The 20,474-nt window shown below is 40.5% G+C and overlaps 1 protein-coding gene across 9 annotated transcripts in view; it reads right to left on the reverse strand.

Moving 5' to 3' along the window:
* PAK5 (p21 (RAC1) activated kinase 5) overlaps positions 1-20,474 on the reverse strand; it is a 322,934-nt gene that overhangs the window by 40,608 nt on the left and 261,852 nt on the right. For 8 of the 9 annotated variants that reach the window (XM_040447684.1, XM_040447682.1, XM_040447681.1 and 5 more), the window contains one exon: positions 1,971-2,756. In XM_040447684.1, coding sequence (XP_040303618.1) covers positions 1,971-2,756 — 786 coding nt within the window. Of the gene's footprint in view, positions 1-1,970; positions 2,757-9,992; positions 9,999-10,060; positions 10,066-20,474 lie in introns of those variants that run through there. The other variant, XM_040447689.1, reaches the window with a different exon arrangement.

The following is a 20,474-nucleotide window of genomic DNA, read 5'->3' on the forward strand; positions in this document are numbered from 1 at the left end:
TGAAGCAAATTATCCCTTCCCTCCATCCTCTTCCTACTCCTCTACCTAGCTGAGACTTCTGGTGGCCACTGGGGCCCCTCATGGGTTTTAGTGGCAAATGCAATTAATCCCCTGAAATCACCCATGCCCTCATAAGGGGAAGAATATGGGACTGGGAAAAACACCAGACGTGGATTTTGTCCTTGTTTTGCAACCAACTAATTATGAAACCTTAAGTATGCCACATGACACTCTGGACCTCAGTTTTTCCTCCTGTGAAATGGGTGGGCAGGCACTGTTGGGGGTTATATTAAATCCCAAATGCCTCTAGGATTAGGTTAATGAGAAAAATGAATGAAGTGGACTGAGAAGGGCCTCTCTTCTCTAATGGGTCAGCCTTTGCTTCCAGCCGGTTCCATTTCCAATGCTATGTGAAAATTGTGCCCAGGCATGTCAGATATTCCCATTTTTTTTTTAAAGAGAAGGCTGAAACCCAGAAGTTGAAGATACTAAGTGAAATATCTTGATTTTTCAGAAGCTGGAGATGACTATTTTGTGGACCCAACAGGTCAATGAGCCAAATATGGCCCCAGGGCTGAATGGTTATTGTCTCTGGACAAAGCTTTTTCTATGACCTTGACACAAACAGCTTCCTACCATAAGTGTGCAACTACAGCACACATGCACAAATCACATTTGACCCTAAACAGCCAAAGCGGTCCTGAGAAAGGAGAACAAAGCTGGATATTTCAAACTATATTACAAAGTTATAGACATCAAAATGTATGGTATTGGCATAAAAGCAGACTCATAGCTCAAAGGAACAGACCAGAGACCAGAAATAAACCCACAAATATACAGTCCATCAAATTTCAGCAGAGGAGCCAAGAATATACAAATGCAGAAAGGATAGTGTTTTCAATAAATGGTGCTGGGAAAATTGGACAGCCACATGTAAAAGAATGAAACTGGGTCCCTATCTTACTCTATACATAACAACTCAAAATGCATTAAAGACTTGAATGTAAGACCTGAAACCATAAAACTCCTAGAAGAAAAAGAGGGGGTAATTTCTTGGCATTGGTTTTGGCATGATTTTTTATATTTGACACCAAAAGGCAACAAAAGCAAAAATAAACAAGTGGGACTACATCAAAATAAAAAGATTCTGCACAGCAAAGGGAAACATCAACAAAATGAAAATGCACCTATGGAATGGGAGAAAATATTTGCAAACCACATATCTGATAAGAGGTTAAAAAATATAGAAGGAAGTCATTCAACTCAATAGCAAAAAAAAAAAAAAAAAAAATCCCAAATAACCCAATCAAAAAATGGACAAAGGACCTGAATACACTTTTTTCTAAAGAAGATACACAAATGGTCAACAGGTACATGGAAAGAAAGGTTCTAAACATCACTCATCATAAGAGAAAATCTAAACCACAATGAGATATCACCTCACACCTGTGAGAATGGTTATTAAATTAAAATTTAACTCTAAAATAAACTTTATTAAAAACTTACCATGTAATCCTGATTATTTTCTTCCTTTTCTATAGATCCATGTAAAATTTGTTAGAATATAGGAACCACTGTAATTACTCTATCTAATGGTTTATGATCATATGCTCCTTAATAGAGGAGTATATGAGCACAATATGAGTGCTCCTTAATAGAGGAGTATATGAGTACAATATGAGCAGACTATTTATTAGTAGTATATCAGGACATCTTTCAAATAATTTTTTGTCTTTTAATCAGAAACCCTGTAGGGGATCTCCAAAGACTTGGATTTTAATGAATAAATGTGCCTTGCCCTACATCCTCTGCCCTTGGGGCTCGTGGATAGAAATCAGGTAGGGTTTTGATATGGACTCTCACTTAAAAGGTGAAGCATCACATTAGATCTCTGTGAGAAGGTCATGTTAGCACCACCTTTGTGAGGTGCCTGCACATAAGGAGGAAGGAGGCAGTGAACATAACATTACCTTTGGAATGCACATTGTGGGCTCGGACAGGCGAGGGTAGGTGTAGGAGTTGTACGAGTGTCCTTGGGGGTGGGTTTTAAATGCACTTGCTCCAAAGGGCATCATTGGTTCCTGGAGCCCCGAACCTGACCTGGACCTTTGCCGCATGGTGGGCTGAGGGCTGGTCTGATTCAAGTATGATGACTTTGGCCTCCTATCATAGTCATCTAGGCTGGGTCCCCACTCGCTTTCGCTGAACACCAGACTCTCCTTGGAACACCCGCTGGTCCCCGCAGTTCTAGAAGGCATGAATTGGAATGGATAATCTAGAGGGGAACTGCTTGAGGCTCTCTGGTACTCCCACTTGAGCTCATTGTATTCACTTGGTTTGCTCAGTGAGTCCAAGTGTGTGTGATAATCAACAGGAAATCTGGCAATATCGGATTTCAAAGGCTTCATCTCAGAATAGTAGGCTTCCCCGTGTTTGGTCTTTGTGACATGCCCATTTTGCTTGGCGGCATGGCTGCCTTTATAAAACGGATCCAGGTCATCACCATAGAGACTCTTTTCTCGATACTTCTCAGTGCTGTAGTCAGCAGTGGTATCGGACTCGCTGGAATACTGCGAGAAGGTGATGAAGCCATTTTCTTCCCGATGGCCTTGACCGTAGCTGGAGGCTCCCTGGTCTGGGGTGGGTGGGCTTTCTTTCCTTAGGGAGTTGGAGCGAGTCACAGAGATGTTGTCGAAGTCCTCCAGCAGGCCGTTGATGGAGGTTTCTTTGCACGGTTTATTTCCTCTAACGATTGTCTGGGAACAGTAAAGGGAATGCCATTTAAAGAAATCATTTCATGCTTTCAAACTGATACTGCAATCCCACCCCTACTCCACTGAGGAAAAAAGACCCCAGGAATATCCCCTAAAAAGTGATAAAAATTGATCGTTTCAGTGGTGAAATAAGTCAAATATTATATAACCTTAATTGCAAATTTGCGTTTACCTATCTCAATAGAGATATCAATTAAACATCAAAAAGCCATTTAGAAGACTAAGCAACACTGTCTTATTTACTAGTTAGGGGAAACCTCCTCCCTGGTTCCTGTCCTTAAATAATAAGCCCTAACCATCTAATGATAAGCTGATTATAATTTTAAGTCTATAACTGGTTTTAAAAATCATATTTCTTACATTCATTATTCATATTATTTGCAAAACGAGTAAGTATTGTCACTTGAGTATTAACATACCCAGGAATGGGCGCACATTTTTTTTACCCTTTTACAGAATTCATAAAAATTGGAGTTACTAGATTTTATAGAAAAGGAAGGCATTTTCTGAACTACACTGAACAGCTTGAAGATCACTTATGAGATTTTATATGTGATCACCTGTGATATTTTCATTAAGCATCTAACTGTAATGCTTGCTAGAGCCACACTTCTGTATCATCACGGCTGAGGTCTGGATGACTTAGTAGTTGATGTGGTTGTTGTACTTGAACCTTAGTGACAAACTGCCGAGCCCAAATGTTCCCCTTAACGAACCTAAATAACACCAGAATACCAGGAACAGAAAGAAATCACAAACCACTTACAAAGCCAGTCAGCTGTGCCTTGACAATGACAAGGTTTGCAGCAAAATACGATGGGGGTGGATAAAAGAACAAAGAACAAAGTGTTGTGACTTCAGACTTCCAGAATTTTAGGAGAAAAATACCTGTGAGCAAGTAGCAAAGGAGTTCAAAATCATCTCAGTATAATAGAGGATTTCAAACTAGAGGCAAAAGTCAAATTTGTCCTAGAACATATGATTTATAGATCAGTGAAAGACAAGGTTTTCTTTTTTTCCTATCCAATCAGTCCAAGGCAAGTTAAAATGTGCAGATTATATAGTAAAGAAAAGATCAGAGAAGAACAGACTAAAACTCTTGGAAAGTTTCCAGGGAGGGGAGAATTGTGAGCTAGGTCCAGGAGGAAATAATAGATATACTTGGATGGTGACCAAAAAAAAAAAAAAAAAAAAAAAAAAAAAAAAAAAAAAAAAAAAAAAAGAGGTAATTACCAGCTCATCACTTACTAAATGATTGAGACACAGAGATGATCAGAATATGTTAACATGCCACCATCTTTGGGGCTATGTGGATAATTATGATAACAGAAGAAAGCATTCCCCACTCATATCAAATCAGCATTTCAATCACTTGTCCTTTGGAATTTATATCCAGAGAACTTGTTAGTTTATCTTCAGCAAATTAATAAATGGCTATGATGGGGCTGAACTATCAGTTTTAGATATGTGTCTATCTATGTGTCTATCATCTATCAACGTATCCATCCAACTGGCTATCTATCCACCCACCCATCCATACAATAACATCAAAAGCTATAATGGAGATCTGTAATATGTCTATATCCATACTATCTGCAAATATTTTTTTAAATGACTAAGTGATAACATAATGAAGGCCTGTTTGGGAGAGAGCCCTTTCTTTCCTTCATTAGTTGTGCTATAAATATACTACATTTGGAAAATGAAAAACCAAACAATCATAAACACCTATTTCACAATTTTGTCCCCGAAGTAAGTTAATTTAGATTTTTTATGGGAGATTAGAGGGTCACTGTTTTAAGACATGAATTAATCTGTGACCTCAGAATTGGGAAGTCTGCTGTTTCTGTGCACTTATCACTGCATACCCAAAGACATGTTCAGTTTACATGCAGAAATTATAGCAGTAAACTCAATAAACATAATTCTACATACTTGTTGATGTGGAAGGAGAAATATATGGTTATGAGATAACTACTATTTAGAAGAAAAAATAAAGACTATCATTGAATAAGAAACACTTTTAAAAAACAATGTAGTTTTTTATCCTAGTTTTGAATCAGGCTTACAGCATTTATCAACTGTGTGATAGTGGGCAAGTCACCTAACCTTTAAAAGCCATGGTTTCTTAATCCATAAAACGGCAAGAATAAATCTTTGTCTCATTGGGTTAATGTGATTTAATACAATAATGTGTAAAACAGCTGGCATGATTCCTGGCATACAGGAAGCACTAATAAATGGTAGTTATTTAACTATTTTATAAGTTAAAATTTACTCTAAAATTAGGTTTATAATAATTAAAGAAAAGAAGAAAGATGTAAACAATGGAATAAATCAATCTCAGCTTTATGCAATGGAAGGAAAAGAATTGATGTTTTAGACTTTTAAAAACAATTATTAGGGGGCGCCTGGGTGGCTCAGTCGGTTAAGTGTCTGACTTCAGCTTGGGTCATGATCTTGTGGTCCATGGGTTTGAGCCCCGTGTCGGGCTATGTGCTGACAGCTCAGAACCTGGAGCCTGCTTCAGCTTCTGTCTCCCTCCCTCTCTCTCTATCCTTCCCCTGCTCTCACTCAAAAATAAATAAACATTAATAAAATTTTTAAAAATGATTATTAGTAACTTTAGATGCAAAATACAAATTTCCTGAGTTTAAAGATATATCTTCAGCTAATTACAATTGTTATATATTTCAAAGAAATATTCCTTAGTAGATATAAAAAATGGAATACTTTCAAAACATGATCAGCACCCTACTGTAATCCTTCTTAAAGATGTAATATCTGAGTCCTAAAAATTAACAAAATTAGACTTCCTATTATTTACACTGAAAGATACATATGGAAAAGGAAGATTAATAGAAATACAGTAAAATATTGACAGTGGTCATCTCTAGGTGGGGAGATTAAGTGTGACATAGATTTTAAACCTGCACTTGTCAAATCTTAATGTGCACACAAATCACCTGAGGATCCTGTTAGAGGGAGAGTCTGATTCAATAGGTCTGAAGTGGGGTCTGGAATTCCACATCTTGAATGGGCTCCCAGGCAGTGATAATCCTGCTGGTCTGCTGTTCACACTGTGTACTCAATGGGGTTAGTGCATTTTCCATATTTTCTACAACTAGGGTACTTTTATAATAAAACATATTAGACTGACATATACTTTTCAGTATAATACGATCCAGGACTTCATATATATATATATATATATATATATATATATATATATATATATATGTGTATGTATATATGGCACTAAATATATATTTTATTAAATATATAGTATAATGTTAAATTTTTATTTTATATCTATATAACATATATCTGTATACATATATATCGTATTACATATATATGTATTGTTGTATTGTGTTAAAATTATTTGATGTTACAGTTGTAGCTGCTGGGAGCTACACTGTTCAATGTTTTCCCATTCTCTACAAAGGTGAAATATTTCCTATGTTTAACCAAAATGAATACTTTGAAAGATTTCACTATTTTGGCACACCTGCTTCTATAGCATCATGATCTTATTATGAGGCTATAAATCTCAGAGTCATTGATGAATAAAACTCGAGTACTATGGAAGTGAAGGTGTGGTTGCAGACATTTGCAAAGAAGAAAATTTCATCTATAGCAAAAACAAAACAAACAAAAACCCAAAGACACTATAATAACAGGCTATAGAAGACACAGTCTTTTCTTGGATCTCCTTTTTAACATTTGGAGATGTTTACAGATGGTGTAACTCTATTACTCTTAAAGGAGCACATGCTTTTCTCTCTTTCAGTGAAAACTATTTAGTCGGTGTTAAAAAGCAAGGGCTTGCAAAAATGTAAATATCTGTTAGAAATAAACTGTTGACCTGTCTAAAAAGAATAGAAAAAAAGAAGGGTTTGGTAACCTTATTTAATCAGGAAGACCTGTGAAACTAGAACCGAGGTAATATTTGTTTCCCTAACACAGGTTTCACTTTAAGGAATCATAACACCAAAGCAACAATAGTGAAATCCAAACATGCAAAATTTTACAACATGGTTTAACCAGGCTTCAAAATGCAAGAACTACTATTTATGGCTGTCAGTATCTGATGTTTATTAAAGCAAGATTGTGCAGTTTTAGAGATCAATAATATAACGGCAAGAGTATCGCTGAACTTCATGCTGCAGAACAGCCAGGCATTAAAAATCAATGCAACCCAACCTATTTGAGTTTGACACCCTGGTTCTCATTGCCTTTCCATTGTGCCTGGACCAGCTCAGCGTCTGCTCTCTTGTTGACAGCGGCCATATTTCATGGTGCTCCTTCCCCAGGCTGCCGGCCAGTGATAAGCTATAATGGATCTGTCCGTAAGAACAGCTGTCTCCCCTTGTTCTGAGGAAGAGATGAAAAAGTGCCTCTGCTCTCACAGACTGTATTAACCTTGACAATAATGAAGTGTGTAATTAACAGCTTTGCCCTAATAAGACCTTGCCTTTCTTTTTAAAAAACAATGTCTTCTATCCTCTTCAAGAATGCATTTCATTTTGTCTTTCTGGGTAAACACTTCTCAGGAGGTCAATAAGCTAAACATTCCCATGACTCAAGAACAAACCAAGACTCTCTCAGAAAGTATCTACTTTTAACAATTTATCTGAATTCTCATGCTGTTTGCAGAGAATCAGTTGCCTTGTTTTTATTAAGGAATGTGGTTGCAAACAGCTGTGTATGTAACAACAACAAATGGATCTGACATACTTGAATACTTATGGCAAGAAATGCTAATTCTCAGCTGGATTTTTATACACCAGAAGACTCAGATCTTCTATTTTCTTTCAATGTAGAAAACACTTTTTTTTTTTTTTTTTTTTTTTTTTGGTAACCACAGGGGGTAGGGCTAATTGAGTAAGTAGGTGGAATTCCATATTCCTGGAAATGTGAGAATAAGGGCAGAACGTCTCCAAGGGGCAGCAGGGGTGCAGATTCCTTTAAAAAATTTTTTTAATGTTTATTCATTTTTGAGAGACAGGGAGAGATAGTGTGAACAGGGGAGGGGCAGAGAGAGGGAGACACAGAATTTGAGCTAGGCTCCTGGCTCTATGCTGTCAGCACAGAGCCTGACATGGGGCTCAAACTCACAAACTGAGATCATGATGCTTAACCAACTGAGCCACCCAGCAGGGGTGTGGATTTCTAATCATTAAGATCTTTTAAGTAAATATGTAATGATCATATAGAACACAAATAAGTCAATTCCTTTATTAACTAAACGTTATATTCTGCCAGATTATAATAAAGCCTAGTGTATCTAAGAATGACTTTGTGAATTTAGTAAAAGGCAAGATTCCTCATTAACTGGAAAACAGTCTGTTTGCCATTTTTCTCTACCTCGTTAAACACAGTGAATCTAACACATTTAGTGACCAGTTTCGTACAAGGATAATCCCTAAAGCAGACTTTCTATTTATTGTTAATCTGGCAAAGCAAATGCAATTTATGGCCCTGGTTCTTGCTGCTTAGAATGTAAAGCAGTCATGCTGAAGTCAACTGAAGTCAGTTTGATCAGAGGTAATATAAGTGTTTCATGGATGGGTTTGAAGTCGGTTTGAGACTATGAGTGTTATAGCTGAACTTAACTATTATTTACTTGTGGTGTTCTGGTTTAGAGTGTAGGCAGCAATGAAGTAGGACTATAGAAGTATCTCTGTTCATTGATTTATTCATTTACTGAAACAAAAAATTGTTCCTAAGGGCAGGGAGTACTTCGAGATGAGACAAGATTCCACCATGTATTTCTTAACTTGGGTAGTACCTATAAGAATTTAATGTTACTCTTAAACCTCTCATATGCCATATTCACATCTTAGTCTGGGTTCCTCAAAAGCAGATCCGAGGCAAAGGCCCGCACATGAGTAGTTTATTTTGGAAAATGAAGTTAGGAACTGTAAGGGGGTGAAACAGAAAAGGGAAGCCCATTCAATGGTATGTTATCAAGCTGACTATCTGTGGACAATTGGGGCTCAGCTCTCTTGAAGAGCTGTGAACCTGTCTCAGAACTGGCCACTCAAGGGACTGAGGATGGAAGTGTTCATCCACCTGCTCCCATCTTCTGTGTCAGAATGGCTGAGGGGACTCCCATGTGTGTCCCACAAAGTGGCAGTGAAGAAATTGCCATGTCTGAAAGCAAAGGTGAGTGGTGCAATGGGGGTGAACAGCAGGTTGCCTCAGCAATGGCCGGAGTGAAAAAGGCTGGCCTAAAAGACATGAGATGGGACACAAGAGGCATCAGGCATACCTTTTTTAGACAAAGATTTCACAATAAAAAAATTGAAAATGAAGATGGATGGGGTCCCCTTCTTGTAAACCAACGGGCATGGATACCAGTATGCTTGACTGATGTGGCAGATATTTTAAGTGGCCACCACAATGGGTACTCCCCTTCCATTGTGTAAAGGCATTGCTGCAAAGCTGTTCCCAGCCAGAGACCACATTTACCAGGAGCCTTTGCATCTAGACAGACAATGGGACCAATTCTCACCCATAGAATGGGAGCAGGACGTGACATGTATCCTTTCCAGGCCAATGCCACAAAGAAATGCCTTTTCTTCTCTTTATTTTCCTGTCTGCCAAATGAATGGAGAGGACCTGGCAGGATCCTCTCAGTTGCTAGGGGATGCCAGGGCCACATGGTAGAATCTTCCTTGCTAAATGACCACATGGGATACCATGCTCTGGTTAGGAAAATCCACACTGGATACTAAGTGAATGATAAATAAACTTCTATTTTGTTGACCTTATTTACTAAGATGTATGGGTTAGTATGTCACAGCAGCTGGAATACTTTAAGTAGTATAATAATAATGATGATGACAGTGAATCTAGAATTAGAAGGCAGACCAGGAATTAAAGAGAGCAGGTAGGGACAGACTTGATCTTGATGTTCCTATCACGTGTGCCCACGCTGACTCTCTATAACTGGCATCAGTCATGGGGCACAGGACATCCACAGCAGCTCCAGGAATACCAAGGGAAGCAATGTCAGTTATGAACCTTAACCTAATTTTCCAAAATAAACTCACATATAAGCCTTAGTCTCAGCTCTGCTTTTGAGGAACCCAGCCTAAGACATGCCTATAGTACACAGAAGGCTTAAAGAACAGTATTAAATTCTTACATGTATATGCACTGAGATTGTCCTGGTAGAAGAAATGACGTTGAGCACCTGAGTCCTGAGACAGAGCACTGAAAGCTGTGAATGGAAGTGCTTGTCTCAGCTTGATTTCAGGTATCAACAAGAAGGTGACCATGTCTGAACAAATGTTTTATTTTTCAGTATTTCAGGTTGAGATATAAACCCACACAGGGGAGAGGAAGAAGCACATTAATTAGAGCATATCACAAAACCCAGCTTGTGAAATGGGAATAATTACCCCTCCCCCCCTTCTACGTAATGTGACTTTATAGTTCTTCATACTGGGAGCTGGTGAAGACTATGTGTCCACCCTTGAATAGGAGATGGCCATACGGCTGGCTTAGACAATGGAGAATGGGCTTAAGTGACACTATCAATGCTTAGTCTGGGCTATCAGAAGCGTTGTCAGCTGCTACCCTCTCCATTCCCTGCTTCTTCCAGGTGAACAAGCTTGGGCTGGACCACTGGGAGATCTGAAATGAGCCATCCTAGATCAGCCAGCCCCAATTCACCCATGTGCCCCTTTCCTCCATGATGGCTGGAGCAGGGAGGGGAGGTATAAAAGCTAGGAGCTGGGCCCATTTATACTAGAGCAGGTAAAGCAGGCTACGGGAGGAGGAAAGGTTTGTGTGCCTGTGGGCAGGGATGGCAATTCTTTTTTTTTTTTTTTTTTAATTTTTTTTTTCAACGTTTATTTATTTTTGGGACAGAGAGAGACAGAGCATGAACGGGGGAGGGGCAGAGAGAGAGGGAGACACAGAATCGGAAACAGGCTCCAGGCTCTGAGCCATCAGCCCATAGCCTGACGCGGGGCTCGAACCCACGGACCGCGAGATCGTGACCTGGCTGAAGTCGGACGCTTAACCGACTGTGCCACCCAGGTGCCCCGAGGGATGGCAATTCTTAATGTGGCCAGAGAAGAAGGCATTTGTCTGAATAGAATTTCGTGAGAGTTGAGTGATAGGGTGGCAGGCTTCTCTTCACTTGATCTTAGCCAAAAGGCCGAGAAGCGATGCAGGCTTCTCTTAAGTGGGGATAATCAGGAAGCCATTCTCCATCTGCTTTTGCCCACAGAAGGATGAGTCAGTACGAAGTACTAACAGGGGCATGGCCAAGGCTTATCTCTGAGTCCCTTTTAGTTTCTTGTGGCTAAAATTATTTGAATTTGGCATAGCTTCATGGTTAGAATTTTGGTTCTACTTACATAGACTATAAGAAAAATCACTCAAAAGTGGGCATTTTGGCAGTTGTGCAGTTTCCTACCGTCACTTAAAAAATCTTGGGCCATTAGATATCAGGGTGCTGCAGTAAATTTATGTTATCTGTAAGTTGAGGTGTCTGTCTCTTCCTGTTCTAAGATTTGTTCATTCTATCTTTTAAAAGTCTTTAAAAATTCATGTCTTAATAGATCAAGAACTTCAAAAATGTGGCTACAAGAAAATGTAAAATTGAATATTGGTTTGCATTGTATTTCTGTTGGACAGCATTCATCTAGAGCAGGAGATGGCAAGCTATGGTCTGTGGGCCAAATCCAGCCTGTTTTTGTAAATAAGTTTTACTGGAACACAGTCACATGCATGTGCTTATGTACAGCACGTGGCTGCTTTGGGGCCACAATAGGCAGAGTTGAGGAGTTGTGACAAAAACCATGTAGCCCGTGACCCTTCACAGAAAAAGTCTGCTGACTCTTGATCTAGAGTGTCACCAGTTTTCCCAGCTCCTTTTTGGGGGAAAAACTGTTCTAGTATTTGATTCATGGGCTAAAGAAAGAGGTAGCAGGAGGGAGAGAGGGAGAAAGGGAGAGAGAGGGAGGGCAGGAAGGAGGGAGAAAGAAAGGGAGAGAGAGAGAGAGAAAAGAAGGGAGGAGGGAAGAGAGGAGGGAAAGGAGGAGGGAAGGGAGGAAGGAAGGAAGGGAGAAAGGAAGGGAGAAAGGAAGGGAAAAAGGAAGGGAGGAGGGAAGTAAGGGAGAAGGAAGGAAGGGAGGAGGGAAGGGAAGAAGGAAGGGAAGAAGGAAGGGGGGAAAGAAAGGGAAGAAGCAAGGAAGGGAGGAAGAGAGGAAGGAGGGAGGAAGGAAGAAAGGGAAGAAGGAAAAGAAGAGGGAAGGGAGGAAGGAAGGAAGGAAAGAAGGAAGGGAGGAGGGAATGGAAGAAGGAAGGAAGAGGGGAAGGAAAGAAGGGAGGAAGAGAGGAGGGAAGGGAAGAAGGAAGGGAAGAAGGAAGGAAGGAAGGAAGGAAGGGAGGGAGGGAGGAAGTGAGAAAGAAAGGAAGGGAGGGAGAAAGAGAGGAAGGGAGGGAGAAAGAAAGGAAGGGAGGGAGAAAGGAAGGAAGGAGGGGAGGAAGGGAGGGAGGAAGGAAGGGAGGAAGGAAAGGAAGGAAGGAAGGAAGGAAGGGAGGGAGGAAGGGAGGAGGGAAGGGAAGAAGAAAGGAAGGAAGGAAGGAAGGAAGGGAGGGAGGGAGGGAGGGAGGGAGGGAGAAAGGAGGAGAAAGAAAGCCTCTTGGTGAGTTGAGTATTTCTATTTGTCAGTGGTATAGGGTCACTTGGCACCAGAAAAGCACTTTGGTTCATTTATAATCTGCAATTCTACCGCAGAAGGGTACATGAAACACAGGTCTTCCACTTCTGAAGCAATTTTATTTGTGAGTCAAGCCAACTGACTAGAATAAGAGATCGTATCCTGTTCTCAAAGGAATTTTCAAACAGCAGCAATCAGAGATGCGAGCTGCTCAGGTTCTTGTTCAGTGTTAGGCGTCACAGACATGATGGCATAAACAAAAGCTCAGCACCCTCCACGGAGGATGTGAACTTTAAATTATTTGTGAGATCAATGAAATGGCTGCCAATATTCCACGAATGGGTTTAAGAGAGCTTCTAGTCACTAACATTGACCTCAACACTGTGTGCCAAGAGAATTACAGGTGTTTCCCCCATACTTCACCCTCATAAGACCCTGGGATAGATGACAATATTACCTCTTTGCACAAAGAAGGGCAATGAGGCTCAGAGAGGCCAAGCAACTTGCCCAGTATCACTCAGCTGGTAGTATCAATGCCTCCCAAAATACGTGAAAACCACAGCACAGCCCATCAGCATCCTCAACTTGAACCTCTGAGGGTGTGGGAAAGGAAGCACGGTAGGCAGGAACAAGCTCCACCTACTCTGTGACACAATGAGAGGAACGTAAGCACACCCCACGACAAGGTCATGTTAAATATTTCCAGGAAGGAAAGATGTTTAAAACTCAGGATTATGGGAACTGGGGAAAAACAAATTGATTGCTCTTTGGAATGGTTAGCCTTTACAGCAACTTCAAAATTCCATCATGCAACAAAGGAAACATCTTCTCACCTTGCATTTGGTCAAGATTCTGACATTTAAAATTTAATAGCTAACAAAATGTGTAGTCTACACATCAGTTGCTACCCTACCCTTGTAAAAACACAAACTGGTTACATGATTCGTGAAAAATTGGGCATATGCAACGCCAAATGTCAAAATTTTTTGCTTGCCTACAGATGATATAAAGATGTACAAAGCATATTTATTTTTCCATTTAATAATTAATTATTGATGGTATTGCCGCCACAGACCTTACATTCAAACAAGGGAGGGGGTGGACATTAAAAAAGCTTTAATAAGTCAATACAGTTCACCTTTACTTAACATTCTATTTCCAGAGACATCTGTCTTCCCTTCTACTAGATCTCCAAGGGCATATTTATTTTAAATTTGGTCAACAAAATTTTACCTTTGAGTGTCCAAAACTCAAATTTTTTTCCACCTGACATTTTAAGCAATTTTAATAAACATTAAAATCATCTCTTCAAGGCATGATAAATGTTAAGAAACTTGTTAATCTGGAAATAAAACTGCTAAGCACTTAAATAACATTTTAGAGTATAAAGTTGGTATTGTAATTATGTACTTATATTTCAGAGATGGACTAGTCTTGGATGCCAAGAAAAAAGTATGCTTCTATGGGGAAAAAAGTGGAGAAAATCTGGGCTCTAAATGTTCCAAAAGTTTCAGAAACACTGAACTTCAAAGTCCATTAAATATTAAGGTCAGCTTTACCAAACATTCCTAGCTATTAGTCATTCATTTCTCTTCAGTGATTGAAGTCAGAATGATGATGATTACCTCCAGGGGAAGATGTTCACTGGGAAGAGGCCCAAGTGAATTTGGTGGGTGATGAAAATGTTCCATCTTCATCTGGGTCATGGTCCCATGAATACATACATATGTAAAATATTGCAAGCTGTATAATAATGATCTTGTATGTAAATTATTCTTTTGTTAAAATACATTGGGGTGGCACAAAAGCACATGATTGCTTGTCTTGTCCAGAAAATATGTAGCATCCTGAGGGCAGCCTCTGCAAAAGTGGGACGATGGATATATCCCAGTATCAGTGTTTGCCAGGTGTTGGCAGGTAGGGTCAATATGGGCTACAACATGGATGAATTATGGAGTTTAAGTTGGAAGGCAATTAATAAAGAAGGGGGCTGACAGGGAAGCATAATGCAGTAGCATTGGAAGACTGGAGGTCAAAGGGAAGAAGAAGAAATCTTGTGGGGACTAAATGGGTGACTTTGTGTGAGTGACTGAGTCAGAGAGGAGGCGAATCTGATCAAAGGTATCTTTGATATCACTGCAGGGGTACCTGGGTAGCTCAGTTAAGCATCTGACTCTTGATTTCGGCTCAGGTCCTGATCTCATTGTTGGATTGAACCCCGAGTCAGGCTCCATGCTGGTAGCTTGGGATTCTTTCTCTGCCCCTCACCAGCTTGAGCATGTGTACATGCTTTCTCTCTTTCTCAAAATAAAATAAGCTTTAAAAAGTTAAAAAAAAATTTGGGGGGGGCTTCCTGGGTGGCTCAATGGGTTAAGCTTCCAACTTCGGCTCAGGTCACGATCTCACGGTTTCTGAGTTTGAGCCCTGCATCAGGCACTGTTCTGACAATTCAGAGCCTGGAGCCTGCTTCAGATTCTGCCTCCCTCTCTCTGCTCCTCCCCTGCTGGCACTCTCTCTCTCTCTCTCTCCCTCTCTCAAAAAAATAAAAAATAAAAAATAAATAAAAAACAACTTAAAAAAAGATATGAGACTGTGCACTGAATATTCTAGTAACTTAGCAAATACCAAAGAAACAATGCTATCACAAGTTGGGAGGCTGTTTTCATCCTTAATTTCTTTACCTTTCCGATTAGTGGAGTCTAGTGCTGCTCTCCCTGCTTACTTGGCTCCCCCAGAGAAACCTGGAAGTCTGTAAGGCTCTCTTTCTGCACAGCAGAGGTGCTAAGTCATTTCTTTGATTTATATAAGCTACATACAGGATAAAATCATGTGGTTTCTCCTTTCTTTTGCAAAATGCGATCACTTGTTCCCCAAAGATATCCATCTATCCATGCAACCATCCTTCCGTCTATTCAAGATAGAAGAGTGTTCCCGTTGAAAAGCTTTTATGTCTTTGAAATTCAATAACAGGTTTAAGAATGCACCAGGAGGTTTTCTAACAGCTGACTCAGTGACAGGTTCCTCTTTACCTGGCAGCTTCAAATGCAGTGGCTCTCAGCCATAGCTGCACACTGGTCACCTGGGGGAGCCTGTGAGCATTTATGAAGCCAAGGTCTCTTCCCCACACCAATTACATCGCTGGTGGTTGTTCCAGGTGTCAGTAATTTCTAAAGCTCCCCAGGTGAGTCCAATATGCAGCCAAGTTTGGGAATGGCACTACTGTAGACCTTGTCCCCTTGCTACTCAGAGTGCAGCTTGGACCAGCAGCCTACGACACACCGAAAGCCTGTGGGGACTGCAGATTCTCAGCCCCCTCAGCCAGAACCTCAGAATCAGAATTTGCATCTTAACAAAGACTCCAGGGAATTCATGTAGACACTCAAGTCTGAACAGCACTGGTAGACCATGTGCCTGAGGTCCCCTTTTCACGACTCAAATGATTTCAATTCAACAGAGATTTTGAAGGTCAGCCAATTGTGTGAGAAATACACACATACACACGTAGACATATACGCACACATCTAAATATGCAAAGATCTATAGATATATATTCTCAAAAGAAAAAATACCCTGTAGTCCTTAAACTCCAGATTAATAGGGTCATTTCTTTGTTTTATATTTAAAAAAAAAAAAAAAAGAAAAGAAAGAAAGAAAAGAAACTGCTCCCAAACAGAAAGGGGAAAACGACTGGGCGTACCACAAAGGGCAGTGCTGGGGTATCACGTTCCTAGAACCTGTTTTATGACTTTAATGTTAGAGCACATTTATCCCATTAAGTCTTCAAACAATCCCTGAGGGAACATTTAAGGCTAGAATGCAGGAGTCTGAAGAGTTCATTGGATAATCTTGTTCACTCATTCGAGGATATTAACAGAACAGCAAGAGCCCTTGTGCCAGCACAAAGAGATAATCATCCACCTTTCTCCTCTGAGTGGGATGCCAGCTCCCAGGACAAGTTGAAAGGGATTTTACAACTCCCCTTCCTTAAGTATAACTTAGATAAGGCTGGACACACACACACACACACACACACACACACACACAACACACCCCCCACAAGAGACTCAAACAACATCTCTCCATTTTCCATCAATCATGTTTCACATTATGAACAGATTTAACAAAAGACACTCAAGAAGCATGAGATCCAGTCCTGCTTTTGCCCTAGGAACTTTCTTGAAGACATGCTTCACTGTCATTCTGTGTCCCCACAGAAAGACCTCATGAAACTTTTATTTACAAATAAGAGTTAGAAAGCCTTGTTTTCCTGCAGGAAAGACACTCTCCTACTCCCCTTTCCTATGGATAAAAACTTAAATTTTTTTAATGTTTATTTTTGAGACAGAATGTGAGTGGGGTAGGGGCAGAGAGAGAGAGGGAAAATCAGAATTTGAAGCAGGCTCCAGGCTCTGAGTTGTCGGCGCACAGCCTGACACGGGGTTCAAATCCACGAACCACGAGATCATGACCTGAGCCAAAGTTAGACGCTTAACCTACTAAGCCACCCACGTGCCCCATAAGTAAAAACTTTGTTCACTAATGGATTCCCAGGAGGCTTGAAATAAAATCAAATTTATAGCTTAACTATTATTATGTTCATGTGTGAGCTTTGCACATTTGTGTTTTTTCATTGTCTTTTCTCTCTTCCATGATTTATATTTTTCTGGGTCGTTAATCTTTTACTGTATGTATAATTTGCAGAATTTTTATTAAGCGGGGTTTCATTGTGTCTTAGTGCCAATCCTTTTTTGGCAACAAAGTAGCTTTTTAAAAACACTCCTCCCAATCACCAGTTCTAGTGTTTAACCTTCCTTTCTTACAAAAACACATTTAAATAATTCTCAACAATTTATAAGTCACTTAACCCTACCCAGGACACTGGAGCAAGGTCGTCAGTTAGGGTCTTCTGAAGGTTGTTTTTACTCATTAGGAAAAACTAGCCTCTTGCACAGAAGGAAAATGTAATAAAAAGCTGCCATTAGAGGTGGCTCAAGGAGCTTTCAAAAATCTTTATGCCCAGACCGTACCCAAGAACAAACAGGTGAGAATCTCTGAGGTGAAGCCCAGGCATCAGCATTTTTAAACCTTTCCCAGGTGATTCCAAAGAACAGCCAACATCGAAAACCAGGGTCCCCAGGGAATGTTTAACTTCTACCATTAATGCAAATGTCCTGGGCAGCAAGTTAATTTGCATACTCTAATTCAGCAAGTCTGGCATGGGGCACAGTGCTCTGAATTTTTCTTTTTCTTTTTTAAGTTAAATGTTTATGGAGAGAGAGAGAGACTGCAAGCACATGCGCATGAAGCAGAGGAGGGGCGGAGAGAGAGAATTCCAAGCAGGCTCTGTGCTGATGCAGGGCTCAATGAGATCATGACCTGAGCTGAAATACAGAGTCAGATGCTTAACCGACTGAGCAACCCAGGTGTCCCAAGATGCTGAATTTCTAATAAGCTCTCAGGTAAGACTGCTGGTCTGCAGAGCACCCTTTAATTGAAAGGTCCCAAAGAATAAAATCAAATTCCTTGGGTGGTTGAGCTGGGGTTTGCATACTTCAAGGGGATCACTAGATCATAGAGCACTGGATTGTGAGTTCAGCAATCTGGGATCTAGTCCAAGTTTTGTTGTTGGCAACTCTGAAGGCTTCATCAAACCCCTTTCCCTTGCTAGGTCTATGGTTCCTGTCCCTACTGATATGATCTGCCTGGGTCCCTTGAGCCTCCAAAATTCTATTGTCTTGAAGATTCTCTCCATGTCTCAGCTTCTCTGAAAAGTTACAGCTCCCACAGAGCACTAAATCTGCAAAGTAGCTGGCTTGATTGGAAAAATAATCTGAGAAGTACTCAATGCCTGAGAGAGAATATTCTGGGCACTAAGTGGAGTTTGTGTATACTTCTCCTATACTTTTAAATCTCTAGAACCAGCACTGCCCCACTCCTGTAAACAACTTCTAGATTAGATACACGAGCCTATCTTAACATAAACCATTTGGTGTCCTGACAGAGTTCTCTATTAACAATGTCAAACTGATGCAAAGAAGTTGCCAGTTTTCCTCTCCTGTCTGTATCCAGGTCATCTGCGGTGAAACTGCACCTCCTCCCATCGGGAGATCGGGGCCGTTTCAGTTCCCTGACACTGGCTTTGACCACATGACTTGCTCTGGCCAACACAATGCAGCCGAAGTGAGGCTGTACCTATTCCAGCCTACCATTTCTAGAGACTGGGCAGTTCTGGACCCTGCCCAGCTGCCTGAGCTAGCTTAGGGGAATGATGAGAGACTTGAGGAGCAGAGACAAGCGATCCCAGCTGAAGCCATCCTAGCCGAGGCAGCCCCCAGTCCCCTCAGCAGCTGACTGTAGACCCATGAGTGAGCCCAGACAAGACTAGAAGAACTGCCAGCTGAGCACAGCCAAATTGCCAACTTGCAGAATTGTGAGAGACAAATGCTTATTGTTTTAAGCTCTTTAAAAAAATACTGTGATCGGGGCGCCTGGGTGGTGCAGTCGGTTAAGCGTCCGACTTCAGCCAGGTCACGATCTCGCGGTCCGTGAGTTCGAGCCCCGCGTCAGGCTCTGGGCTGATGGCTCGGAGCCTGGAGCCTGTTTCCGATTCTGTGTCTCCCTCTCTCTCTGCCCCTCCCCCGTTCATGCTCTGTCTCTCTCTGTCCCAAAAATAAATAAAAAACGTTGAAAAAAAAATTTAAAAAAAATACTGTGATAAAACAGAACATAAATTTACCTTTTAACTATGTGAGAGTGTGTATAATGCAGTGGCATTGGGTACAAACTGCTGTGCAACCATCATCACTATGCATTTCCAGAACTTTTTTCATCATCCCAAACAGAAACTGTACCTGTTAAAAAATAACGGCCCGGCCCCCCACCCAGGTCCTGGTAATTTCTAATCTACTTTCTGTCTATGGACTTGTGTATTCCTGGTTCCTCATATAAGTGGAATCATACAATATATGTCCTTTTGTGTCTGGCTTATTTCACCCACCGTCTTTTCAAGGCTCATCCACGTTGTAGCCTGTGTCAGAATTTCCTTCCTTTTTAAGGCTGAATAATATTCCACGTATACACCACATTTTGTTTATCCATCACCTGTTGGCTATTATGAATAATGCTGCTGTTAACACTGGTGGAAAAGTATCTATTTGAGTCCCTGCTTTAACATTTATTCATTTTTGAGAGACAGAGTATAAGCAGGGGAGGGGCAGAGAAAGAGGGAAACACAGAATCCGAAGCAGGCTCCAGGCTCTGAGCTGTCAGCAAAGAGCCTGACACAGGGCTCAGACCCACGAACCGCAAGATCATGACCTGAGCTGAAGTCAGATGCTTAACCGACTGAGCCACCCAGGCACCCCTATTTGAGTCACTGCTGTCAATTCTTTTGGGTAATACTGATAAGTAGAATTGTTGGATTGTATGGTAAGTCTTATGTTTAACTAGCAAGAAACCACCTAATTGTTTCCCACAGCACCTGCACCATCTTGCATTCCCACCAGCAAGGCATGAAGGTTCCAATTTCTCCATATCCTTGAAATAGTTATTTTCCATAGAAAAATATTTAGCTATCTACACCTATGTATACTTAATATATATCCTAATGAGTGTGTAGGAGTATCTTACTGTGATTTTTAATTTGCATTTCCCCAGGGACCAGTGATATTGAGCATTTTTTTTCCAAGCACTTATTGGTCATTTGTATATCTTCCTTGGAGAATGTCTACTCAAGTCCTTTGCCCACTATTCAGTTTAGTTGTTTGTTTCTGAGCTGTGGAAGTTCTTTATATATTCTGGATGTTAATACCTTATAAGACATTTGATTTGCAAATATCTTCTCCTACATTGTGGCTTGTGTTTTCACTTTTTTGTCTTTTAATGCACAAAGTTTTAAATTGTGACAACGTCCAATTTACTGATTTTTTTTCTTTTGATGCCTATGCTTTTGGTGTCATATCCAAGAAATCATTACTAAATCCATGTCATGAAGTTTTTCTATGTTTCCTTCCAA

The sequence above is a fragment of the Herpailurus yagouaroundi genome, unplaced genomic scaffold (assembly GCF_014898765.1).
Source record: "Herpailurus yagouaroundi ecotype Mexico unplaced genomic scaffold, PumYag 196, whole genome shotgun sequence".
NCBI classification, from domain to species: Eukaryota; Metazoa; Chordata; class Mammalia; order Carnivora; family Felidae; genus Herpailurus; species Herpailurus yagouaroundi.